An 18143-nucleotide genomic window follows, 5' to 3' on the forward strand; every position below is an offset into this window, starting at 1 on the left:
CTGAATGAACCTCCCTGGTGAATGCCATGACCTGCCCCCCGTTCATTTAGTCCGGAAGAGTGAACTAAGAAGAAATCGCCAAGTGGGCGGTGACAAAGATCGGGAAAGAACACTGGGAAACAAACATCAGAAAGATGGGGCACGTCGAGTCAGTGGCTGTCCCTTCCTGCTCAGGCTCCCACGGGCCACAGAGGAGGGGCAGGAGAGGGCAGGCACGGCGGCTTGGGAGCATGAGCAAAACCAGGCAGGCCGACCCACCACAGCAGGGGGTCTCTACTGTCTGTCCTTTCCCCAATCCAGAACTCAGAAGGGCCACACTTGACAGTGAAACAAGTCAAGGCACTCACAACAGATCCAGAGGCCTCCATAAAGGGAAATAAGCTGGAGACACACATTCTGGAGGGAAACACTGATGGAACATTTTCATTAAGATGATGGATAAAAAATGAGTTTTTAAAAAAGATGCAGTTGTGAGAGAGATAGTTTAGGGCTTAAGGGGTTTGTCCTGCACATTGGTCAAGGCTGGCTCGATATCCTCAGTACTACATAGGGTCCCCAGAGCACCATGAGGGGTCACCGTGAGCACAGGGCCAGCACCAGCCCCTGAGCACCGCCACGTGTGGTCCAGGCTCTCCAAAGTCTCCCCCCTCCTGAAAAAAATTGACAATCAAGAGCCCTTGATGACCCCAAACAAGGCAGCTCACAGGCACATCCCAGGAATCTGGGCCACACTTGTCCTTCCTCCTTCTGTCCCTGATGTGTGAGATCCAGGTTTCCCAGAGGAGAAATGAGGAAGGAAACAAACCGCAGATCAGGTCCCATGAATGGCTCAGAATTTCTCTCCCATCGTGACGAACAGCAGTGTTCTAAATGGGCTGGTGGGGAGAAAGGTGGAGCGGTGGATGGGGAGTGCTAAGTCCTTAACCTGGGCACGGGAGGGGTCACGGTGCTATCTTCCCCACCAAGGCAACAGCAAGTCAGTCTGGGGCAATGGTTTCATTCACTTCACGGCAAAGAAGGCACTAAGAATCTGGGAAAACTACAACAGACCCTGAAATTACCATTAAAAATCGGTGGGTTTCTATGGCTCCAACTGTCTTGGCACTATTGAAATCTTGTGAGCTGTAGGAAACACCATTTCCAAAACTTTATGGAATGAAAAAACATTCCATGCTTATGGATTGGAAGAATATTGTCAAAATGACCATTTTACCCAAACTACTACATAGTCTCAATGGAATCCCCATTCAAATTAAAGTAATATTCTTCAAGGACTTAGAATAACCAATAACCAAGTTTTATGGAACCATAAAAGCAGCCAAAGTCATACTGCAAAACAAGAAACTGGGAAACTGGGAGGCATCTCATTACCTAACAAGAAGCTATACTATAAAGCTACAGTGATCAAAACAACATAGTGTAATTATAAACTCTGATTAATGTGTCAGAATCAAAGATCCAAGAACAAATTCTCATATGGATGGCAGCTAATTTGTGATGAATGAGCTGGCAATATGAAAGAGAGTAAAGATAGCCTCTTCGAGAAATGAAAAACTGGCTAACCACGTGCAAAAACTAAAGATGGGGGGCTTGAGTGATAGCACAGCGAGTAGGGCATTTGCCTTGCATGTGGCTGACCTGGGCTTGATTCCCAGCATCCCATATGGTCCCCTGAGCACCGCCAGGAGTAATTCCTGAGTGCAAAGCCAGGAGTAACCCCTGTGCATCGCCGGGTGTGACCCCCCACAAAAAAAAAGAAAATAAAACTAAAGATGGATCCCTATTTCACACCTTATATGAAAGCCAATTCAAAGTGAATCAAATACCCTGAGATCAGACCAGAATCTATAAAACACACTGAGGAAAATACAAGCAGAACACTCCAAGATTTGGACCTCAAGGGGGTTTTCAAGGATCCGATGCTGTTGGCAAAGGCAACAGAATAAAAATTAAGCAAATGAAACTACATCAAATTAAAGAGCTTCTAGCATGGCAAAAGAAGCATGGGCTAAAACTAAAAGACAGCCAATTAAATGAGAAAAAATATCCACACTCAATACATCAGATAAAGGGGTAATATCTAGGATCTATAAAACACTCACAAAGATGAACAAAATAAATCTAAAACCCTATTGATGTAGGCAGGTAAATGGGAAAGGCCCATAGCAGTGGAATTCCTAGGAAGTAATAAAACCAACCGTCCCAATGCTGCAAAAAGCCCACCTTGAAGATAAAGGAACTGAGGCCTCATAAGACTTTGACCTGGCTCCAAGAAACCAGAGAAGGTTGGACCCCTTCCCAGAGAAGCTCCAGCAGGAACAAAGGCCAAGGAAAGGAATTTCAAACAGGTTCACCACTCCCAATTACCCCCTTGGCAACCACCCTAGCAACGGACCTTTACCTAGCTAGAAGCCCCATGTGGGGAAGCTTGGGCAAAACCTATAAAAGCAACCTTGAACAAAGGAGGTGCACACATATACTGCCCAAGTCCATGTGCCCCTTGTGCCCACGTGGCTGAGCACATGTGGTGTCCAAGCACCCGGGTCACCCACACCTCCCCTTTTGAGATGCGGACTGGGGCTCTCTCTCTCTCTCTCTGCCTTTGGAGAAGCTCGCATTCCCTCTTGAATGTGTTACTCTCACTCTTCTCTCCCTCCTTCTTCAAAACCTCCAAATAAAATCTGTTTTTACTTCACTGCTCGTCTTCTCCAGAAACTCTTTCCTGTGGGAAGGACAAAGGTCTGGAAGGCCTGGGTAAGGCCTAGCACTGCCTTTCCTTTCCTGCAAAGAGCAACTCTTCGCTCCAGCCTGAGTCCACAGCTCGCAGCGATTGGATGCTGGGGATTAACTCCCACGCCCAGAAGACCAAGCAGACGTCAAGGTGTGGTTTGTTGGCCACCTGGCAGAGCTGGCGGGGCTGTGGCCCGCGCTGTGCAGGGGCTCACCCACACACTGCATACTGGCCTTCCCAGTCACTCCTGGCCAGGGTGGCAGAGGTGGATCAGGAGAAAGTGACAGTCTCTCTCCTTTCCACCTCACGTAAGCCACCCATGGGGGCCCACTGACGTCACTATCAAAAAATGAGAGGAAATGAACAGACACTTCTCAGAGGAAGGCAGGCGGTGGCCAGCAGGCACTTGGAAAAGTGCTCAGCATCACTTATTATCAGAGAAATCCAAATCAAGACGACAATGGGACATTCTCAAAATATATCAAAAATATATTTAAAAAATGCTGGGAACTCTATGTTGGCAGGAATGTGGTGAGAAGGAAGGTGGAAACGTTGCCTGGTTCGATCTTTATGGAAAACAGTTTGGAGATTTCTCAGCAAACTAAGAATTGCACGGCCTCGTAACCCAGCAATTCCACTTCCGGGTGTCTACCCCCAGGACACAAAAACATGTATTGAAAAGGACATATTGAAAGGACATATTGAAAAGGACACAATGCACACCGTTATTCGTTGCCACACTTAGCACAACAGCTCAGAGCTGGAGTCAACCCATGTGTCCAATGACAGACGCATGGACCATGCAGATGTGGTTATATATACACATAATGGAGCTTTCCAGAAGGGCGGAAGGCCCACACATTATGCCCTGCACATCCCTCCAGGCCGCGCAAGAGGACTCTGAACAGGGCTTCCCACATTGTCCCGCAAAGGAATCCTAGGACGTCCCTCTCTCCTTGGCCTACAGTCACCACCCGATAGGGCTTGTGACCTGGAAGGACAACAGCAGGGACAGGAAGAGAGACCTGTTCTGTGCTTCCCGGGTTTTTCTTAGCCTCTGACCTGGATTCCCATTGGGGACCACACTGGCAGGTCTACTGAGTTCCTGGAGGGAGTTCCTACTGCTCCTTTACTATCTAGCTGCTGCTGGGCTTGTCGCTGTCCACCCTCCTGGCTGGGCTCTTCCAGCCCTGCAGGGGACGAGAAGCCTCGCAGAGCAGGAAGAAGCCAAGGCAGGACCAAGCCAGGGCTGGGGGAGCCAGGCGCCCCTGGAAGGGGACGCTGGGGAGAGAGGGGCTGCTGGCAGGGATGCTGGCATTTCGAATCCAGCCTGGTTGAGCCCCTTCCCACTGCAGGTGACCCACCAGGCCTGCAAGAAGGAGAGGCTTCCAGAACATTCCATTCACCTCCTACAAAACCCAGGCGTCAGCTAGAAGCACCGAGTCCAGTGGAACCAGCGGTTGGCCCAGCGCTGCTGCTGTTTCTGGGCAGCAGTGGCCAGAGCGCAGGACAGGGAGGGACTGGCCAAGAGCCCAATGACAATGGAGCAGGAGAGAGGGACCCCCACAGGGTCCCGGCCCTGCTCCCATGCTGGCTCCCCCAGTCCCAGCCCAGCCCAGAAGTCCTGGCCCCCAGATTCTCATCTCTCCCAGCACCTATGATCACCACGGGGAACCCCCCACCCCCACCCCCAGGACTCAGTGGGATGAGCCCGGGCACCGCGCCCGCCCTGGCAAGTCCACCCCCAGCACCAGACCTGCCTCACTGCGTGGGCAGGAGCACAAAGTCCCCATTCGCCAGTTATGAAGGGCACCCCCGCACCCAGGCACACAGACGTGACAGCCATGCCCCCACGCCCAGGCACACAGACGTGATAGTCGTGCCCGACCCCCGCTGCCCCGCCCTCCCCATCACCCCACCACCACCGGGGCCGGGGCGCTGCTCACTCTCTGGGTGGCATGGTTCAGCATCTCCTGCCAGGCCGAGTCGAACTGCCGCTTGTCGTCCTCCAGCAGCCGCTGCTCGGCCAGCGAGATGGTCTCCTTGGCGGCCCGGAGCACCTCGGTGGCCCTCTGGAAGTCCTGCGTGGCTTTCTGCGCTTCCAGCTGAGCCTGGGTGAGAAGGAGCCCTTGTGAGGACTCAGAGAAGGCAGGGGGCACCCAGGTGGTCCCTCACAGATACCCCATTCCGGGAAGAGGCACCCGGGTCCCCGATGCATGCGAACAGGCAGCTGACAGGCAGATGGGCGACCTCCCCTCGGGGAGCCCCGCGGCCAGATGCACACCCAGAGTGGGCAGACGGCCTCCTCTCGGCACAGGGGTGGGAAAATCCCCTTCACGGACGGGGCCAAGTGGTCCCCAGCGCTGTTCCCGCCCAGACCCCTGGCCCAGTTCTCAGCGTGTGAACCTGAACCCAGTGGGGGCAAACAGCCCCCACGAGGCTGTCCATGGGCTGCAGAGATGGAGGGACACAGAACAGGGTCCCCACTCCTGGATCAGCGAGTCCCACCCACCATCCGGCTCACGGCCCCACAGCCCCACAGCCCCCAGCCCAGTTCCCCCTCGCCCACACCAGCCCCGAGGAAGGGCAGAGCTGTGACCCTGTCACCAGCCCCTCGTGCTTCGGGGCAACAGAGTTGGTGCCGATGCCGACAGGGCATGAGTCACCCTAAATAGTCAAGACCTGGCACGAAGAAAGAACGTTTCGAGCTTGATAATTCATGGCTTTGCCATTGATCCATGGTGAAAGGGTGTTTGGACTATCCAAGGTGAACCCTATTTAAATCACCTTTACCAGTTTTTCACTTTGTCCCCGTGATGACGATGACAAGAGAGCTCACAGTTACCCAGTGGGCCCGTATCCCAGTCGTGGGACAGCAGACAGGCCACCCCCTCCTGTGGTCCACAACAGCCACGAGGCCTCCGGAGTGGCCGCTGCCCCTTAACCAAATTCCCTCCCTTCCCCAAGACCAGTGCTCCTCCCTCGCAGGTCAGTTAGGTACTTCCCGGGGATCCCCGGCAGGGAGCCCACAGGGGCCTCAGGCGGAAGGGGACACACCCACCCCCCCACCCCCCCACCCCGAGCCAGACTCACACGACCGAGAGGAAGGACTTCCCCTGGGCAACCACAGAGTGCTGACACTTGGTAAAGATGGTCAGCATCGATTGGGGAGCAGACTCGGACCTGAAGCCCCCGTCCCCAGGGCAAGAACGGCTCTGTGACCCCTGGGGACACCAGCCCCCTCCTCATTCAAAGAACTCACTGTACCCCAACTGGATGAGCACTGGCCACCAGATCAAAAAACTGAAATGGACAGTGAGGGGGAGGTTCCGTGAAACAGCTGCCCATGACACCGAGTCCTGGGAAGGAGGAAAGTCACTACCGGCAGAAGAATCCAGGAGGACTTCTCGGAAGAGGCTCAACAAAGGTCAGGAGAGGGGAAGAGGGAAGAATTGGAGCTGACAGGGCTGGGAGGAAGCAGCGTTTGAAACACACCCTGTAGGAGACTCCACGAGAACTACGGTCAAAGCTTTAAGGGAAAAAATTCAGCAAACCGGCCTCAAACGAAAAGTTTTAGAGTGGCCAAAGGACCTGCCTGATCAGGGTGGCATGTGGCCCACCTGGGCTCTGCAGCATGGTGGGGACAGAGGGGCCACCGAGAGAGAACAGGAAGACACAGCGTGGGCTGTTATCTCTTCCCATCCCGAGCCCACAGGCCCACACGGCTCCCCACGGTAATACAGAGCTCGCTCCAGGAACCCTCCGTCCAACCAGAGGGGCTGAAGGAAAGAGTGGACAGCTGGCCCCTCAGAGCTGCCCCCCAAGCAAGACTGCTCAGAAGTTCCAAGCAACACTCGCCGGCAACAGTTACCCCCCAGGATGCGAACTGTGAGCATTTGGCAATGTTTAAGGGGACATTCCTTTCCCCAGACAGCCTGCTGGGCACATCAACCTTTCCTTCCTCAGTCAGTCATCTCGTGGGGCCCTTCTGAAGCCGACATGGACTTTCAGAATAGGTTCTTGGGCCAAGTTACTGAACTTCCTCTCCTGGGTTCAGAAACATGTTTCCTTGAGCATTATCACAGATGCTACTAAAAGGAGGATTCTATCTAAACTGAGTCCACAGAAATCAGATGGTCTCTTTGCATCCCAGATCCATCCACCCATCCATTATCCATCCATCCATCATTCATCCATCATCCATCCACCTATCCATCATCCATCTATCCATCCATCCATCCATCATCCATCCACCATCCATTCATCCATCCATCCATCCATCATCCATCCATTTGCTTATTCAAGAAAGTGTTGGGCAGCTCTACATGTTGTCCATTTCCTTCCTCTTTCCTGAAAGAAGACCCCTTATGCCTTGGAAGACACATGGTTCCCATTAAGGACTCATCTTCCCAGCCTCCACCACGGCAAGTACTCAAAAAGACTAAGCTCAAGCTGGTTGTAGACAGGTACTGAGTGAAACTCACAGTCAAGTTCCTTTGTCTTTCCATCTATAATAGTGAGGCACCATTTTGGATCAGGAGGCAATGTTCTAAGGACGGAGAAATGGGAAGTTAGGTTCTTGCATTGAACTACCAACCTCCCAACTTTTTATAGGAAAAAAAATTAAGCCTTGTTGGGCTGGAGTGATAGCAGAACAGTTGGGCATTCACCTTTCACTCGGCCGACCCAAGTTCAATTCCTCCGCCCCTCTTGGAGAGCCCGGCAAGCTACCAAGAGTATAGAGCCCTCAAGGCAGAGCCTGGCAAGCTACCCGTGCATATTGGATATGCCAAAAACAGTAACAATGAGTCTCTCAATGAGAGAAGTTACTGGTGTCCACTCAAACAAATCGATGAGCAACGGGATGACAGTGTTTCAGCCAGTATTATTTGAGAATTGGGGTGGGGGCGGGGTGAGAGTTATACATAGCACAATATAAACTTAAATAACTAATATCTTTTCCTCTTCAAAAGCTCGACTGTATTTTTTAAAATCTAATAGCAGGCCAGTATAGACCGATTCTGATTCTAAGCCGCGTCACCTTTGAAAATCTCACCCAGTTAAAGCTCTGTGGGCTGCACCCCCACCGTCTCATTTTACTACTAAACGTTGTGAGCGTCTCTGAAAGCTCCTCTTCATAAGGTACTTCAGAAGCCAACTGAGTCATCCCAGAGCCAGCCCGGTTGCTCGAGTTCTCGCCCGCGTGTGAAACCCCACAAAGCTCTCGCTCCAGTCAGGCCAGGATCAGGGATGAGGAATTACTTCCCAGCACCAGGCCCCACCCGCAGGCGGTGGCTCGCTCCTGGACCAGCCTTCACACAGACCCTGTGAGGCGCTGGCACAGGGGGACCCGAGCAGAACCGTTCATGAGGGGTTGGCCTGCTTGCTCGGGGCCGAAGGAGACAGCCCAGAGCGAAGCTCAAGGGCTTCCATGACTCAGGGGTGTCCAGCGGCCTTCCTGGGACCTCCAGCCGCTGGGCAGGGTCGGCTGCGCAGCTCAGCGCTCGGAAACACCTGCGTGTCCCCCAGTGTCGCAGGGGACGGGCGCGCCGCTGTCCGGGCTGCACTCACCACCCTCTGACCCGGCTTCCAGTCCAGCCCATCATGGGCCGCAGGAAGGAACAAAAGCGTCCGGGCCTGTGAACTGAGCTAAAATATTAGAAACCCAAAACTGCGCGGCCGCAATAGCGGCCGCGCGGACTTAAAGTCTTCACTCTTAGCAATGAAGAGAAATTATTAGATGATGCCTATTCAGCAGGCCTGATTGTTGGGGAAAATTTCCAATCAATAATAGTGAGTTCTGTATGGAAATATGGAATGTACTCAATATATATAGAAAATAATGGGAATATCATTAGCTACTTAGATGGGGGGTGGGGTGGGAGGGGGGTGTATTGGGGTTCTTGGTGGTGGAATGGGTGCACTGGTGAAGGGATGGTGGATTAATCAGTATTTGACTGTGACTTAAACCTGAAAGCTTTGTATTTTTTTTCTTTTTTTCACGGTGGTTCAATAAAGTATTTCTTAAAAAAAAAACAAAAAACAAACAAACAAACAAAAAGCGTCCGGGCATCTTCGGTGGTTATAGTCAAAGTTCGGGGTCAAGGAAGTTTACTGACCGCTGGGAGCAAGTCCTTCCTGCCTCTTCCCAGGGAGGACCCAGGGGAACAGAGCAACTAGTTGGATGCCACATGGCTGTCTTGTGGCCAGCTGGCCAGCACCAGAGGCCCAGCGCCTCTGACCCCCAGGGCTATTTCTGCCCTGCCAAGGCGGCCTGTGCATTCAGGAATGTTGGCAAGGGTGAGGGCTGATAGGCCGGTGGAGCACAGTCGGGTGCTGGGGTAGAGCCCATGCAGGGAGGCTGCTATGTGGCCCCTTGCTCAGCTGGGTGGTCCTCGCACGGCTGCTCTGCTCCAGAAGTGCCAACAGGATGGAGTGGGGGTCACGTGGCTGCCAGAGCTGCTCCTGGTCAGAGAGAGCACCCATGGCACGGGGCTGCCCTCACGCCCGGAGTGTGACCAGAGAGGAGCGCAGGCTGGCACCCCGGTCGCTTCCCTCCTCCCTTCTCATCACCTGCTACCAGGAGACCCTGGACAGCCCTCACACACACTCCCTGGGGTCCACTCAGGAAGGTGCTGGCTCCATCCCCACACTGCACGGATGAGGTGGCTGCAGGGAAACCCTGGCCATGGGGGCGCAAAAGGAAGAGGCGAGGGCCCCTTCTTCGAAGAGGAAGGGAGAGGTGCCAGTAGGCAGGGCAATAGTCTCGGTCCCCACGCAGGGGCAGCCAAAGCGAGGGACGCACCCCTGAGCCCCAGCCAGAGGCCTGGGCTTCGCCCACCCACGAGGTCAGGGCACGGTCAGCCCCGCACTGAGCAATGACCGGCTTCTCCCCTGCACTGAGCAATGACCGGCGTCCAGCCAGTCCTGCTCCTTCCTCTTGACTTTTCTGTTTTAAACACCCGGCGCCCGACTGTCCCTGGCCTCTTCTGGCGAGTGTCGTGTAAGCGGCTGGCAAGAACTGAGCCCCCCCAGCTCAGGAGGTCTGGCCCTTTCTGACCACTGAGGAAGACCAAAAGCTCGGAAAGCAGCTCAGCACCCTGTGGGCCTCGGGTTGGGGAGGGACATTCGGGTTGGACACACCCGCTCCTGGCTCTGTTCAGGCCCAAGCTGCCTGTGCCTGTTCTGGGTCACGTGAGGCGCCGGCACTTGAGCGAAGTGGAGTCTTTCTATCCTGGAAATGTCCCCATCCTTCCGGCCCCTTTTAGTGGTGCAGTCCAAGGACCACTAGAGCGTGGGCAGGTGAGTACTGAGATAAACACATTCGGGGGGCAGCAGGGGGACACCTGGAGGTGCTCTGGGATATCTCCTGGCTCTGCACTCAGGAATTACTCCATCATTACTTATGGTGCTCTGGGACCATATGAGGTGCTGGGGATGGAACCTGGGTCCACCATGCGCAAGGCAAACACCCTCCCCGCTGTACTATCCTTCCAGCCCCATGGGATATACACATTTTAATCAGCATTAGCCCAGAGTAGGTACATTCACATTTGAAAGCATGCTCTAGGAGGAGTTCCATGAAATCTATTTAGCTCCTGAATCATTTTTTTCATATCCAGGACTCCTAATTGTTTTTAGTCAAATTATTTTGAGTCACATTATTCCCATTAAGATCAGCTCTCTACTCTTTCAAATCAACGGATTGATCCACTGACCTGCTTCATCCAGATCAAATCTTACATTCTTGTGCCAAGGAGTCTGGGGTTATTTCTACTGAATTTAATTCCTTCACCCCCTCCCCCCCACACACACCTGATCAATGATCGATTCTTTTTGCAGCTCTGAAAATACATTAAACATACAGGATGCCTTTTTCACTCAGCCCGTAATGTATGGTTTCAGTCATTACCAGTTGGTGCTCAGCTGTACAGCGCATTAGACAAAACAAGTTATAAATAAGGAAGCCCTGGTGTGTATCTACGAGAAAACTGCAGAGTCTGAAGAAGTGTCTGTGTCTGTCAGCAGCCAGGCTCCAAAGCTCCTCAGAACATCATGGGTTCAAGGGATTCTAGGAACTCAAAAAGCCAACGTCAAAGTTTCTGCTCTCTACTGAGGTCAAAGATGAGCCATTTCCAGCTATTATTGTCATACCGGTCTCTTCTGTATCTTCCCTGCCCTCAGCCCCCGACACACTGGACAAGATCTGAGGGTTAAAAGTAGGTAAGGGTTATTCTTGATAACCTTTTAATATCAATACTACAAACCACAATGCCCAAAAGGTGAGAGAGAGAGAGAGAGAGAGAGAGAGAGAGAGAGAGAGACAGAGACAGAGACAGAGACAGAGACAGAGACAGAGACAGAGACAGAGACCGAGAGGAGAAAAAGAAGAAAAGCTCCGGCCATAGAGGCAGGCAGGAGGTCGGGGGTGGGGGGCAATGGGAGGGAACTTGGGGACACTGGTGCTGGGAAATGTACACTAGGGGAGGGATGGGTGTTGGAATACTGTATGACTGAAATTCAATCATGAACAGCTTTGTAATGGTCTATCTCACAGTGATTCAATAAAGTTTTTTTTAAGTATATAACTTTTATAAATAATGACCAAAAATAAAATACATGAGCCACTTAGAGAGCTGGACAGTCCAGGAATGAAAGTGCTCACCTTGTACGCACCAGCCTCAGTCTGATCCCTAGCACCCCATAAGGTCCCCCAACCAGCACCAAGAGTGACCCCTGAGCCAGGCGTAACCCCCACTGAATGCCACCAGGTGTGACCCAAAACCAAAAAGAAAAGGGTGAGTTTTGTCAGAGAAAAAGTTAAAAACCAGAGACTGGAGAGAAAGTAGAGGGTAAGGAGCTTGTCTGGCAAGCACCCGACCCGGGTTCGATCCCCGGCTCAGGTCTGCCAAAGTCCTGGGGAACTTTCTGTTGTGCTGGAAATGTCACAGTCAGCCGTGCTGTGCTGTGCCCCTTGGCCAGCTGCGGGCTGAGGGACCTCAGCATCAACAGTGATGGCAGACGAGACTGCAGTGCCAGGGCAGCTGAGAAGGACGCTGCGGAGTCGGCCCGCTGCCTCTTCCGCAGGAGAGAAAGCTGGAAGAGCCGCATCTCTCCCTCTCCCGGCTTGGGCTTCCCAGAGCCCGCCCAGCCTTGTTCTCCCTCCACTCCAGCCAGTTCACTGTATGATTTGGAAGCCGGAGACTGATTTGTTTGTTTGTCTTGTTTTAGGGGCACACCTGGCTGTGCTCAGAGCTTACTCCCGGCGCTGTGCTCAGGGGTCATTCCTGACAGTGCTCAGGGAACTCCATGTCCTCCTTGTGAATGCAGAGTCAAGGAGGGAGATGGAAGGTGTTGGGTGCCAGCGCTAATCTCTAACCTGCACTCGGCAGACCGGCAGAGGCCTTCCGGTTTGGGGCTGTAAATAACCACACAGGAAAAAAGAAAAAAAAAACTGCAGAGGAAGTAGAGGGGACTCGGGGACCTGTACACAAGGGGAAGCCCAGCCACCCATTGGGGTGGGGGACTCATCTCCGGCAGGACCCTCCACACTGCACGGGGCCACGCGAGGTGTCTTACAGTCCGGTGGGTGGGGACCAGGGGGCCGGGGAGATGCCCATTCAGGCAGAGATCCACCTTGGATGTCTCTGGGGCAGGGCGCACCCCCCTGGGTGCAGATACACGCACCCCACTGCACCAAGGGCATCGTGGTCCACTCAGGGTCCCCTGTCCCTCTGCCCTGCTGGGAACCATGTGCCCCTGGCAGCATTTCCTCAGTCCTGCCCAGAGCTGCTGGCCCACGTTCATCCCTGGCACCTCTCAGCCCAAACCGGCATGGCCAGGCTGGTCCTGAGGCCAGACCCCTTCACACCCCCCGGCCCCCATCTCTGCACCTTCCCTGGTAGCACTTCCTGGGAGCCCCCAAATCTGATCCTTCCTGTTGCCACTGCAGCACAGGCACCCGCCCCAGGCAGAGGCGCGACACCACTCCCCCGACGGCTTCCGCTTGCTCACACGCAGGCTGGCGGGAGGCTGAGGCCAGGGCTGAGGTCGGGGCAGATGGGGGGGCGTGGCGCTGGGACAGGGACTACAGTATAACCCAGGTCCAGACCCAAGTGACCCCGCAACACCCCGTAAAACCTAGACCAGGGGTATCTAATCTCAGTCTCTGGGTTCAAAGGACGTGGCAGCGGCAGCTCAGAGCAACCACATACCTGCAAAGGAAAACACAATGAAAGCACTCTCATGACAAACTGAGGGCTGGAGAGACCGTGCAGGGGTCAAGGCACTGGCCTCGCTGCACCTAACCCTCACTTGATCCCTGACGCCACCTGGTCCCCCCGACCCAGTACAGCCGGGAGAGAACAGGGCCAGGAACAGCCCCAGGGCACCAGCAGGCAGAACCCCCAAATCCCAAAATGAAAAGGAAAAAAAAATTTAAGAACCATATGATCAGCTCTGGGGGAGTCTGGGCACCCCAATTCCAGCCACATTCCACACAGCTTCTCTGAGTGGACGCCTGCTGTCCCTCTGTGCCCACCACCCATGCCACGTGCCACAGACCCCACCTCTAAATTCCTTGGTTGTTATAAGGATTTAATATGGTCCCTAGAAGGATACCCCTGACATTCTTCAAAGAAATAGACAAAATACTACTGAAATTCATACGGAATGATAAACCCCCACAAATAGCCAAAGCAATCCTTGGGAAAAGAAGATGGGTGGCGTCACCTTCCCCAACTTCAAACTGTACTGCAAGGCAGTAGTAATTAAAACAGCATGGTACTGGGTAAGAAACAGACCCGCAGACCAATATTCTGTCACAGACTCTCAAATATATGACCACTTAGTCTTTGATGAAGGAGCAAGAAATGTGAAGTGGAACCAGGAAAGCCTTTTCAACAAGTGCTACTAGGAAAACTGGACAGCTACTTGCAAAAACTGAACTCAGACCTCTGTCTAACGCCAGGCACAAAAGTCAAATCAAAGTGGATTAAAGACCTCAATATCAGACCTGAATCCATAAGGTACATAGAGGAAAAGGTAGACAGAAGCCTCCATGACACTGAAGCTAAAAGCATCTTTAAAGATGAAACACCACTGAGCAAGCAAGTGGAAGCAAACATAAACAAAACAGACTACATTAAACTAAGAAGCCTCTGCACCTCAAAAGAAACAGTGACCAAAATAAACAGAGAGCCCACGGAATCGGAAAGAATATTTGCCCAATACCCATCTGATAAGGGCTTAATATTCAGGATATACAAGACACTAGTAGAATTGTACAAGGAAAATAAACCTCCAACCCTATCAAAAAATGGGGAGAAGACATGAACAGAAGCTTCCTTAGAAAAGAAATACATATGACTAAAAGGCACATGAAAAAATGCTCTATATCACTAATCATCAGGGAGATGCAAATCAAAACAACAATGAGATATCATCTTACACCACAGAGACTGGCACACATCAAAACGAACAAGAACAACCAGTGCTGGCGCAGATGTAGGGAGAAAGGAACTCTTGTTGGTAGGGATGCTAACCAGTCCACTCTTTCTTGAAAATAATATGGGAATTGCTTAAAAAACTAGAAATTGAGCTTCCATATGACTCTGTAATACCACTTCTGGGAATATAACCTGAGGGTGCAAAAAAGCACAGTAGAAATGACATCTGCACTTTTATGTTCATTGCAGCACTGTTCACAGTAGCCAGAATCTGGAAACAACCCAAGTGCCGAGAACAGATGACTGGTTAAAGAAACTTTGGTACATCTACACAATGGAATACTATGCATCTGTTAAGAAAGATGAAGTCATAAAATTTTCTTATAAGTGGATGATCTTGGAGAGTATCATGCTAAGTGAAATGAGTCAAAAAGAGGGGGGTGGACAGAGAATGACTGCTCTCATCTGTGGAATATAAAATATCATAATATGAGACTAACACCCAAGGACAGTTGAGACAGGGCCAGAAAGATTGCCCCACAGTTGGAAGCCTGCCTTATGAGCTGGGAGAGAAGGCAGCTGGGATAGAGAAGGGATCACTAAGTCAATGATGGATGGAGGGATCACTCGAGATGGGAGATGTGTGCTGAAAGTAGATAAAGGACCAAAAGTGATGTATCTATCAGTACCTATTGCAAACCATAATGCCCATGAGTAGAGAGAGTAAGAGAGAAATTGTCTGCCAGAGAGGCAGGGGGTGGGATGGAGTGGGGGTAGTGGGAGAGCTACTGGGGACATTGGTGGTGGAAAATGTACATTGGTGGAGGGAAGGGTGTTCCATCACTATATGACTGAAACTCAAACATGAAACCTTTGTATCTCATGGTGATTCAATAATACATAAATCAATTCCTTCGCTGGCTGCTGACATGGCGGATCTCTGCCCAGTGGCCCTCCCCACGCCCCGCAGGGCTATTCTTTCCTCCCTGACTGGCCCAGTGTCACCTCCTGGCAGCCTGGGCTCCTTTGGCCCACCAAGGGAACAAATGCCATGCTTGCTCCAGCATCTTCATGTCAGGAAGATGTGGGGCAGTGGAGCCTCTGATCCCTCCCTGAGACACAGTGGCCCGGCTGTCACTTGGTCCAACAGGGGTTGACACCATGGGGATAGCTGCTCTGGGCACAGGGTACAGGGACCCATGTGTCACCACCAACCCCCTAACAAGTGCATACAACCATGGGTTTGCCACGAAGAGGCCAGGCTGGGGGCAGAGAGGTGGAAGGACACAGAAGGGAGGTCAGTCCTGGGAACGGGGCACCCAGAAGCCCTGAGCCTGAGTGTTGGGGAGCTTAGTGCCCCTTGCTATCTTCCTACAGCCCCCCAGACCTGCCCCCTTCTACATGGAAACTGTAACATTTCCAGGATCTGTCCCCTATGTAGCAAGGTGTCACCCCCCCGAGCACCCACTAGAACCCAGGACTCCTGTAAGCAGCTCTGCAACCACCAGGGCCCGGCTCACAAGACACTATCGTGCCAACAAAGGAAACGTTCCCTCGCTGGGCACAGAGCTGCCATTGACCGTCCGGGACAAGCAGGCTTCTGTGAGGCAGCACCCGGAGAATGGGGAACAATGGGCACACAGTCCTGACACCCACAATGGCCGGAACTGGGTCCCATTGTCTGCGCGCAAGGCCCTGAACAGGCCACAGAATGACTCAAGTTGGAACGCCGAGGCCTGGGGGCCTGGAGCTACAGGTACAAAGATCACAGCCGGAGGCACTTCCTGAAAAAGCGGGGTGGCCTGGGGGCCGTGCAACGCGGACCCCACCCCAGCTCTTTCACTTCTCCCATCCTGCTGAATGGGCTCACGTTCTCCCCTCCGACAGGAAGTGCACGCGCTTGCTTCCCCAGGCGCCGCTCTGCCGTGAGCCTCCCACACGGTCTTCCTCTAACTGGAAATGATGCATGCGGGGAAAGGCGGACAGCAGCAACCATCGGGGCAAAACGTGACCCGGCCTCTGCTTCCGGTCAGTGCCTTATGGCAACCCTCAGAAACACATGATGGGGCTGGAGCAATAGCACAGCGGGGAGGGCATTTGCCTTTCATACGGCCGAGATGGGTTCTATTCCCAGCATCCCATAGGGTCCCCCGAGCACTGCCAGGAGTAATTCCTGAGTGCATGAGCCAGGAGTAAGGCCTGTGCATCGCCGGGTCTGACCCAAAAAAAAAAAAAAAAAGAAACACATGATATCGGGGGCCAGAAAGACAGCATAGTGGGCGGGACACTTGCCTTGCATGCAGCCTACCCCAGCTCCATCCTCTGCACCCCGTATGGTCCCCTGAGCCCTGCTTGGAGTGATTCCTGAGCACGGAGCCAGGAGTCAGCCTTGAGCACCACCAGATATGGCCCTCAAACAGCAAACAAACAAACAAACAAACAAACAAAACATTTTCAAAATCACTGGGGGAAACGAGAAAGAGGCCAGATCCTCGAGGACACGGAGAGGACTATTCCTAGGCCACACGGACAGTTCAATGGGCCGAGTGCCAACTAAGAAGTCCTGGGTTCGATTCCCGGCACTACGTGGCCCCCAGGACTGCTGGAAGCAACCTCCAAACACTGAGCCAAGAACACCCCCCTGCGCACTCCTGATTAAGGACAAAACACACAGAAGAGAGAACTACTACTCATGGTGTTGCTGAGCGCGAAAGCGTGAGCTTCCTAAAGCTCTTTCCCGTTACAGTGCAAACTCAGGTGGGGGCCGGAGGTGCAGGACTGGGGCTAAGGTGCATGCCCTGCAGGCAGACACCCCCAACTCCAGCCCCAGCTCCACGCAGGACCCAACCATCTCTGGGTCTAGCCCGGAAAGACACCAAAGGCCCCACTGCTGGGGTGGTCCCAGGAGTCTCCAGCACCGTAGGGTCAAGCAGCACCACGTCCTCGGGCCCTCACACTGAACCACCAGGAGGGACCCTCAGGCCTCCTGAGCACTGATTGGGAGCCCTCCCCTCCACCCCCCCTCCACTGCCATCCACACACACACACACAAAGAACAAGTTTGCAAGTTCAATGCTTCTGAGAGAAGTTATCTGTGAACAGTTGTAAGAACAAACCGGATTGGTGGGAAATGGCCACGGCATCGCCATGCTTCCTTGGGGCCTTGCTCACTGAGCTTTCCCTCTCCTTCCCCCAAGGCTGGAAATATTCCACAACAGGAAGTCATACAGGAATGGCTTTCAGCGCCTGAGAGGCTCCCCGGCCGTCACTTCTGCTATTTTTCTATCTCATAATCACAAAACTCAAGAAAGTGCTGACTCGCTCTCAAGCTCGGAAACCCAAAATGTGTGGCAAAGGTTGACCTCAAGAAAGGCGAAAGTTATGCTCCCCCAATACACAGACCTAAAGCAGAGGCAAGAATGAGGGGGAGAGTGAGCCAGGCTGTTACCCCAAAGAGACCAGCCTCGCCGACAGGAAGAGGGTGCCCGTCCTTCCCACCAGCGTGCCCACGCGGCCTATGAACATGCTCACACCGGTGCCTGATTCTTCGCACCTCTGGTCGCTGCATGGACAGTGTCCCTCTGGGTCACACAGCAACGAAGAAAAGCTTAACTATGAAATTTTGGGAAGAATGACCATTTCTGTTAGTACAGTCAGTCCGCTGGGACACCCAAGCGTGAGCCACCGGTGGTACGTGATCGTTAAGTCAGATGTGCCAGAAAGGCAAACTCTCAGCCACTAAGACCCAAACTGGGACTGCCAGGGGGGAGCTGGGACACAGGAGCCCACCGTCTGGTGGGGAGAGCAGCAGACTTCGGTGCAAACGTAATACCATCTACTCCAATCTCTGCCGAAGGGGGTAACCCTGTCCCAGGAGGGGCGCAGGGAGAATCCACACTGAGTGGGAGAAGCCTCGGGTGCATCCTAAAGAAGGGAGATTTTTTTTGGGGGGGCAGGGGTACTAG

At 53.1% G+C, this 18143-nt stretch overlaps 1 protein-coding gene across 1 annotated transcript in view; it reads right to left on the reverse strand.

Moving 5' to 3' along the window:
- SH3BP5 (SH3 domain binding protein 5) overlaps positions 1-18143 on the reverse strand; it is a 74956-nt gene that overhangs the window by 4788 nt on the left and 52025 nt on the right. The window contains exon 4 of the mRNA XM_055134764.1: positions 4678-4842. Coding sequence (XP_054990739.1) covers positions 4678-4842 — 165 coding nt within the window. The remainder of the gene's footprint in view (positions 1-4677; positions 4843-18143) is intronic.

The sequence above is a fragment of the Sorex araneus genome, chromosome 4 (genome assembly GCF_027595985.1).
Source record: "Sorex araneus isolate mSorAra2 chromosome 4, mSorAra2.pri, whole genome shotgun sequence".
In the NCBI taxonomy this organism is placed as follows: Eukaryota; Metazoa; Chordata; class Mammalia; order Eulipotyphla; family Soricidae; genus Sorex; species Sorex araneus.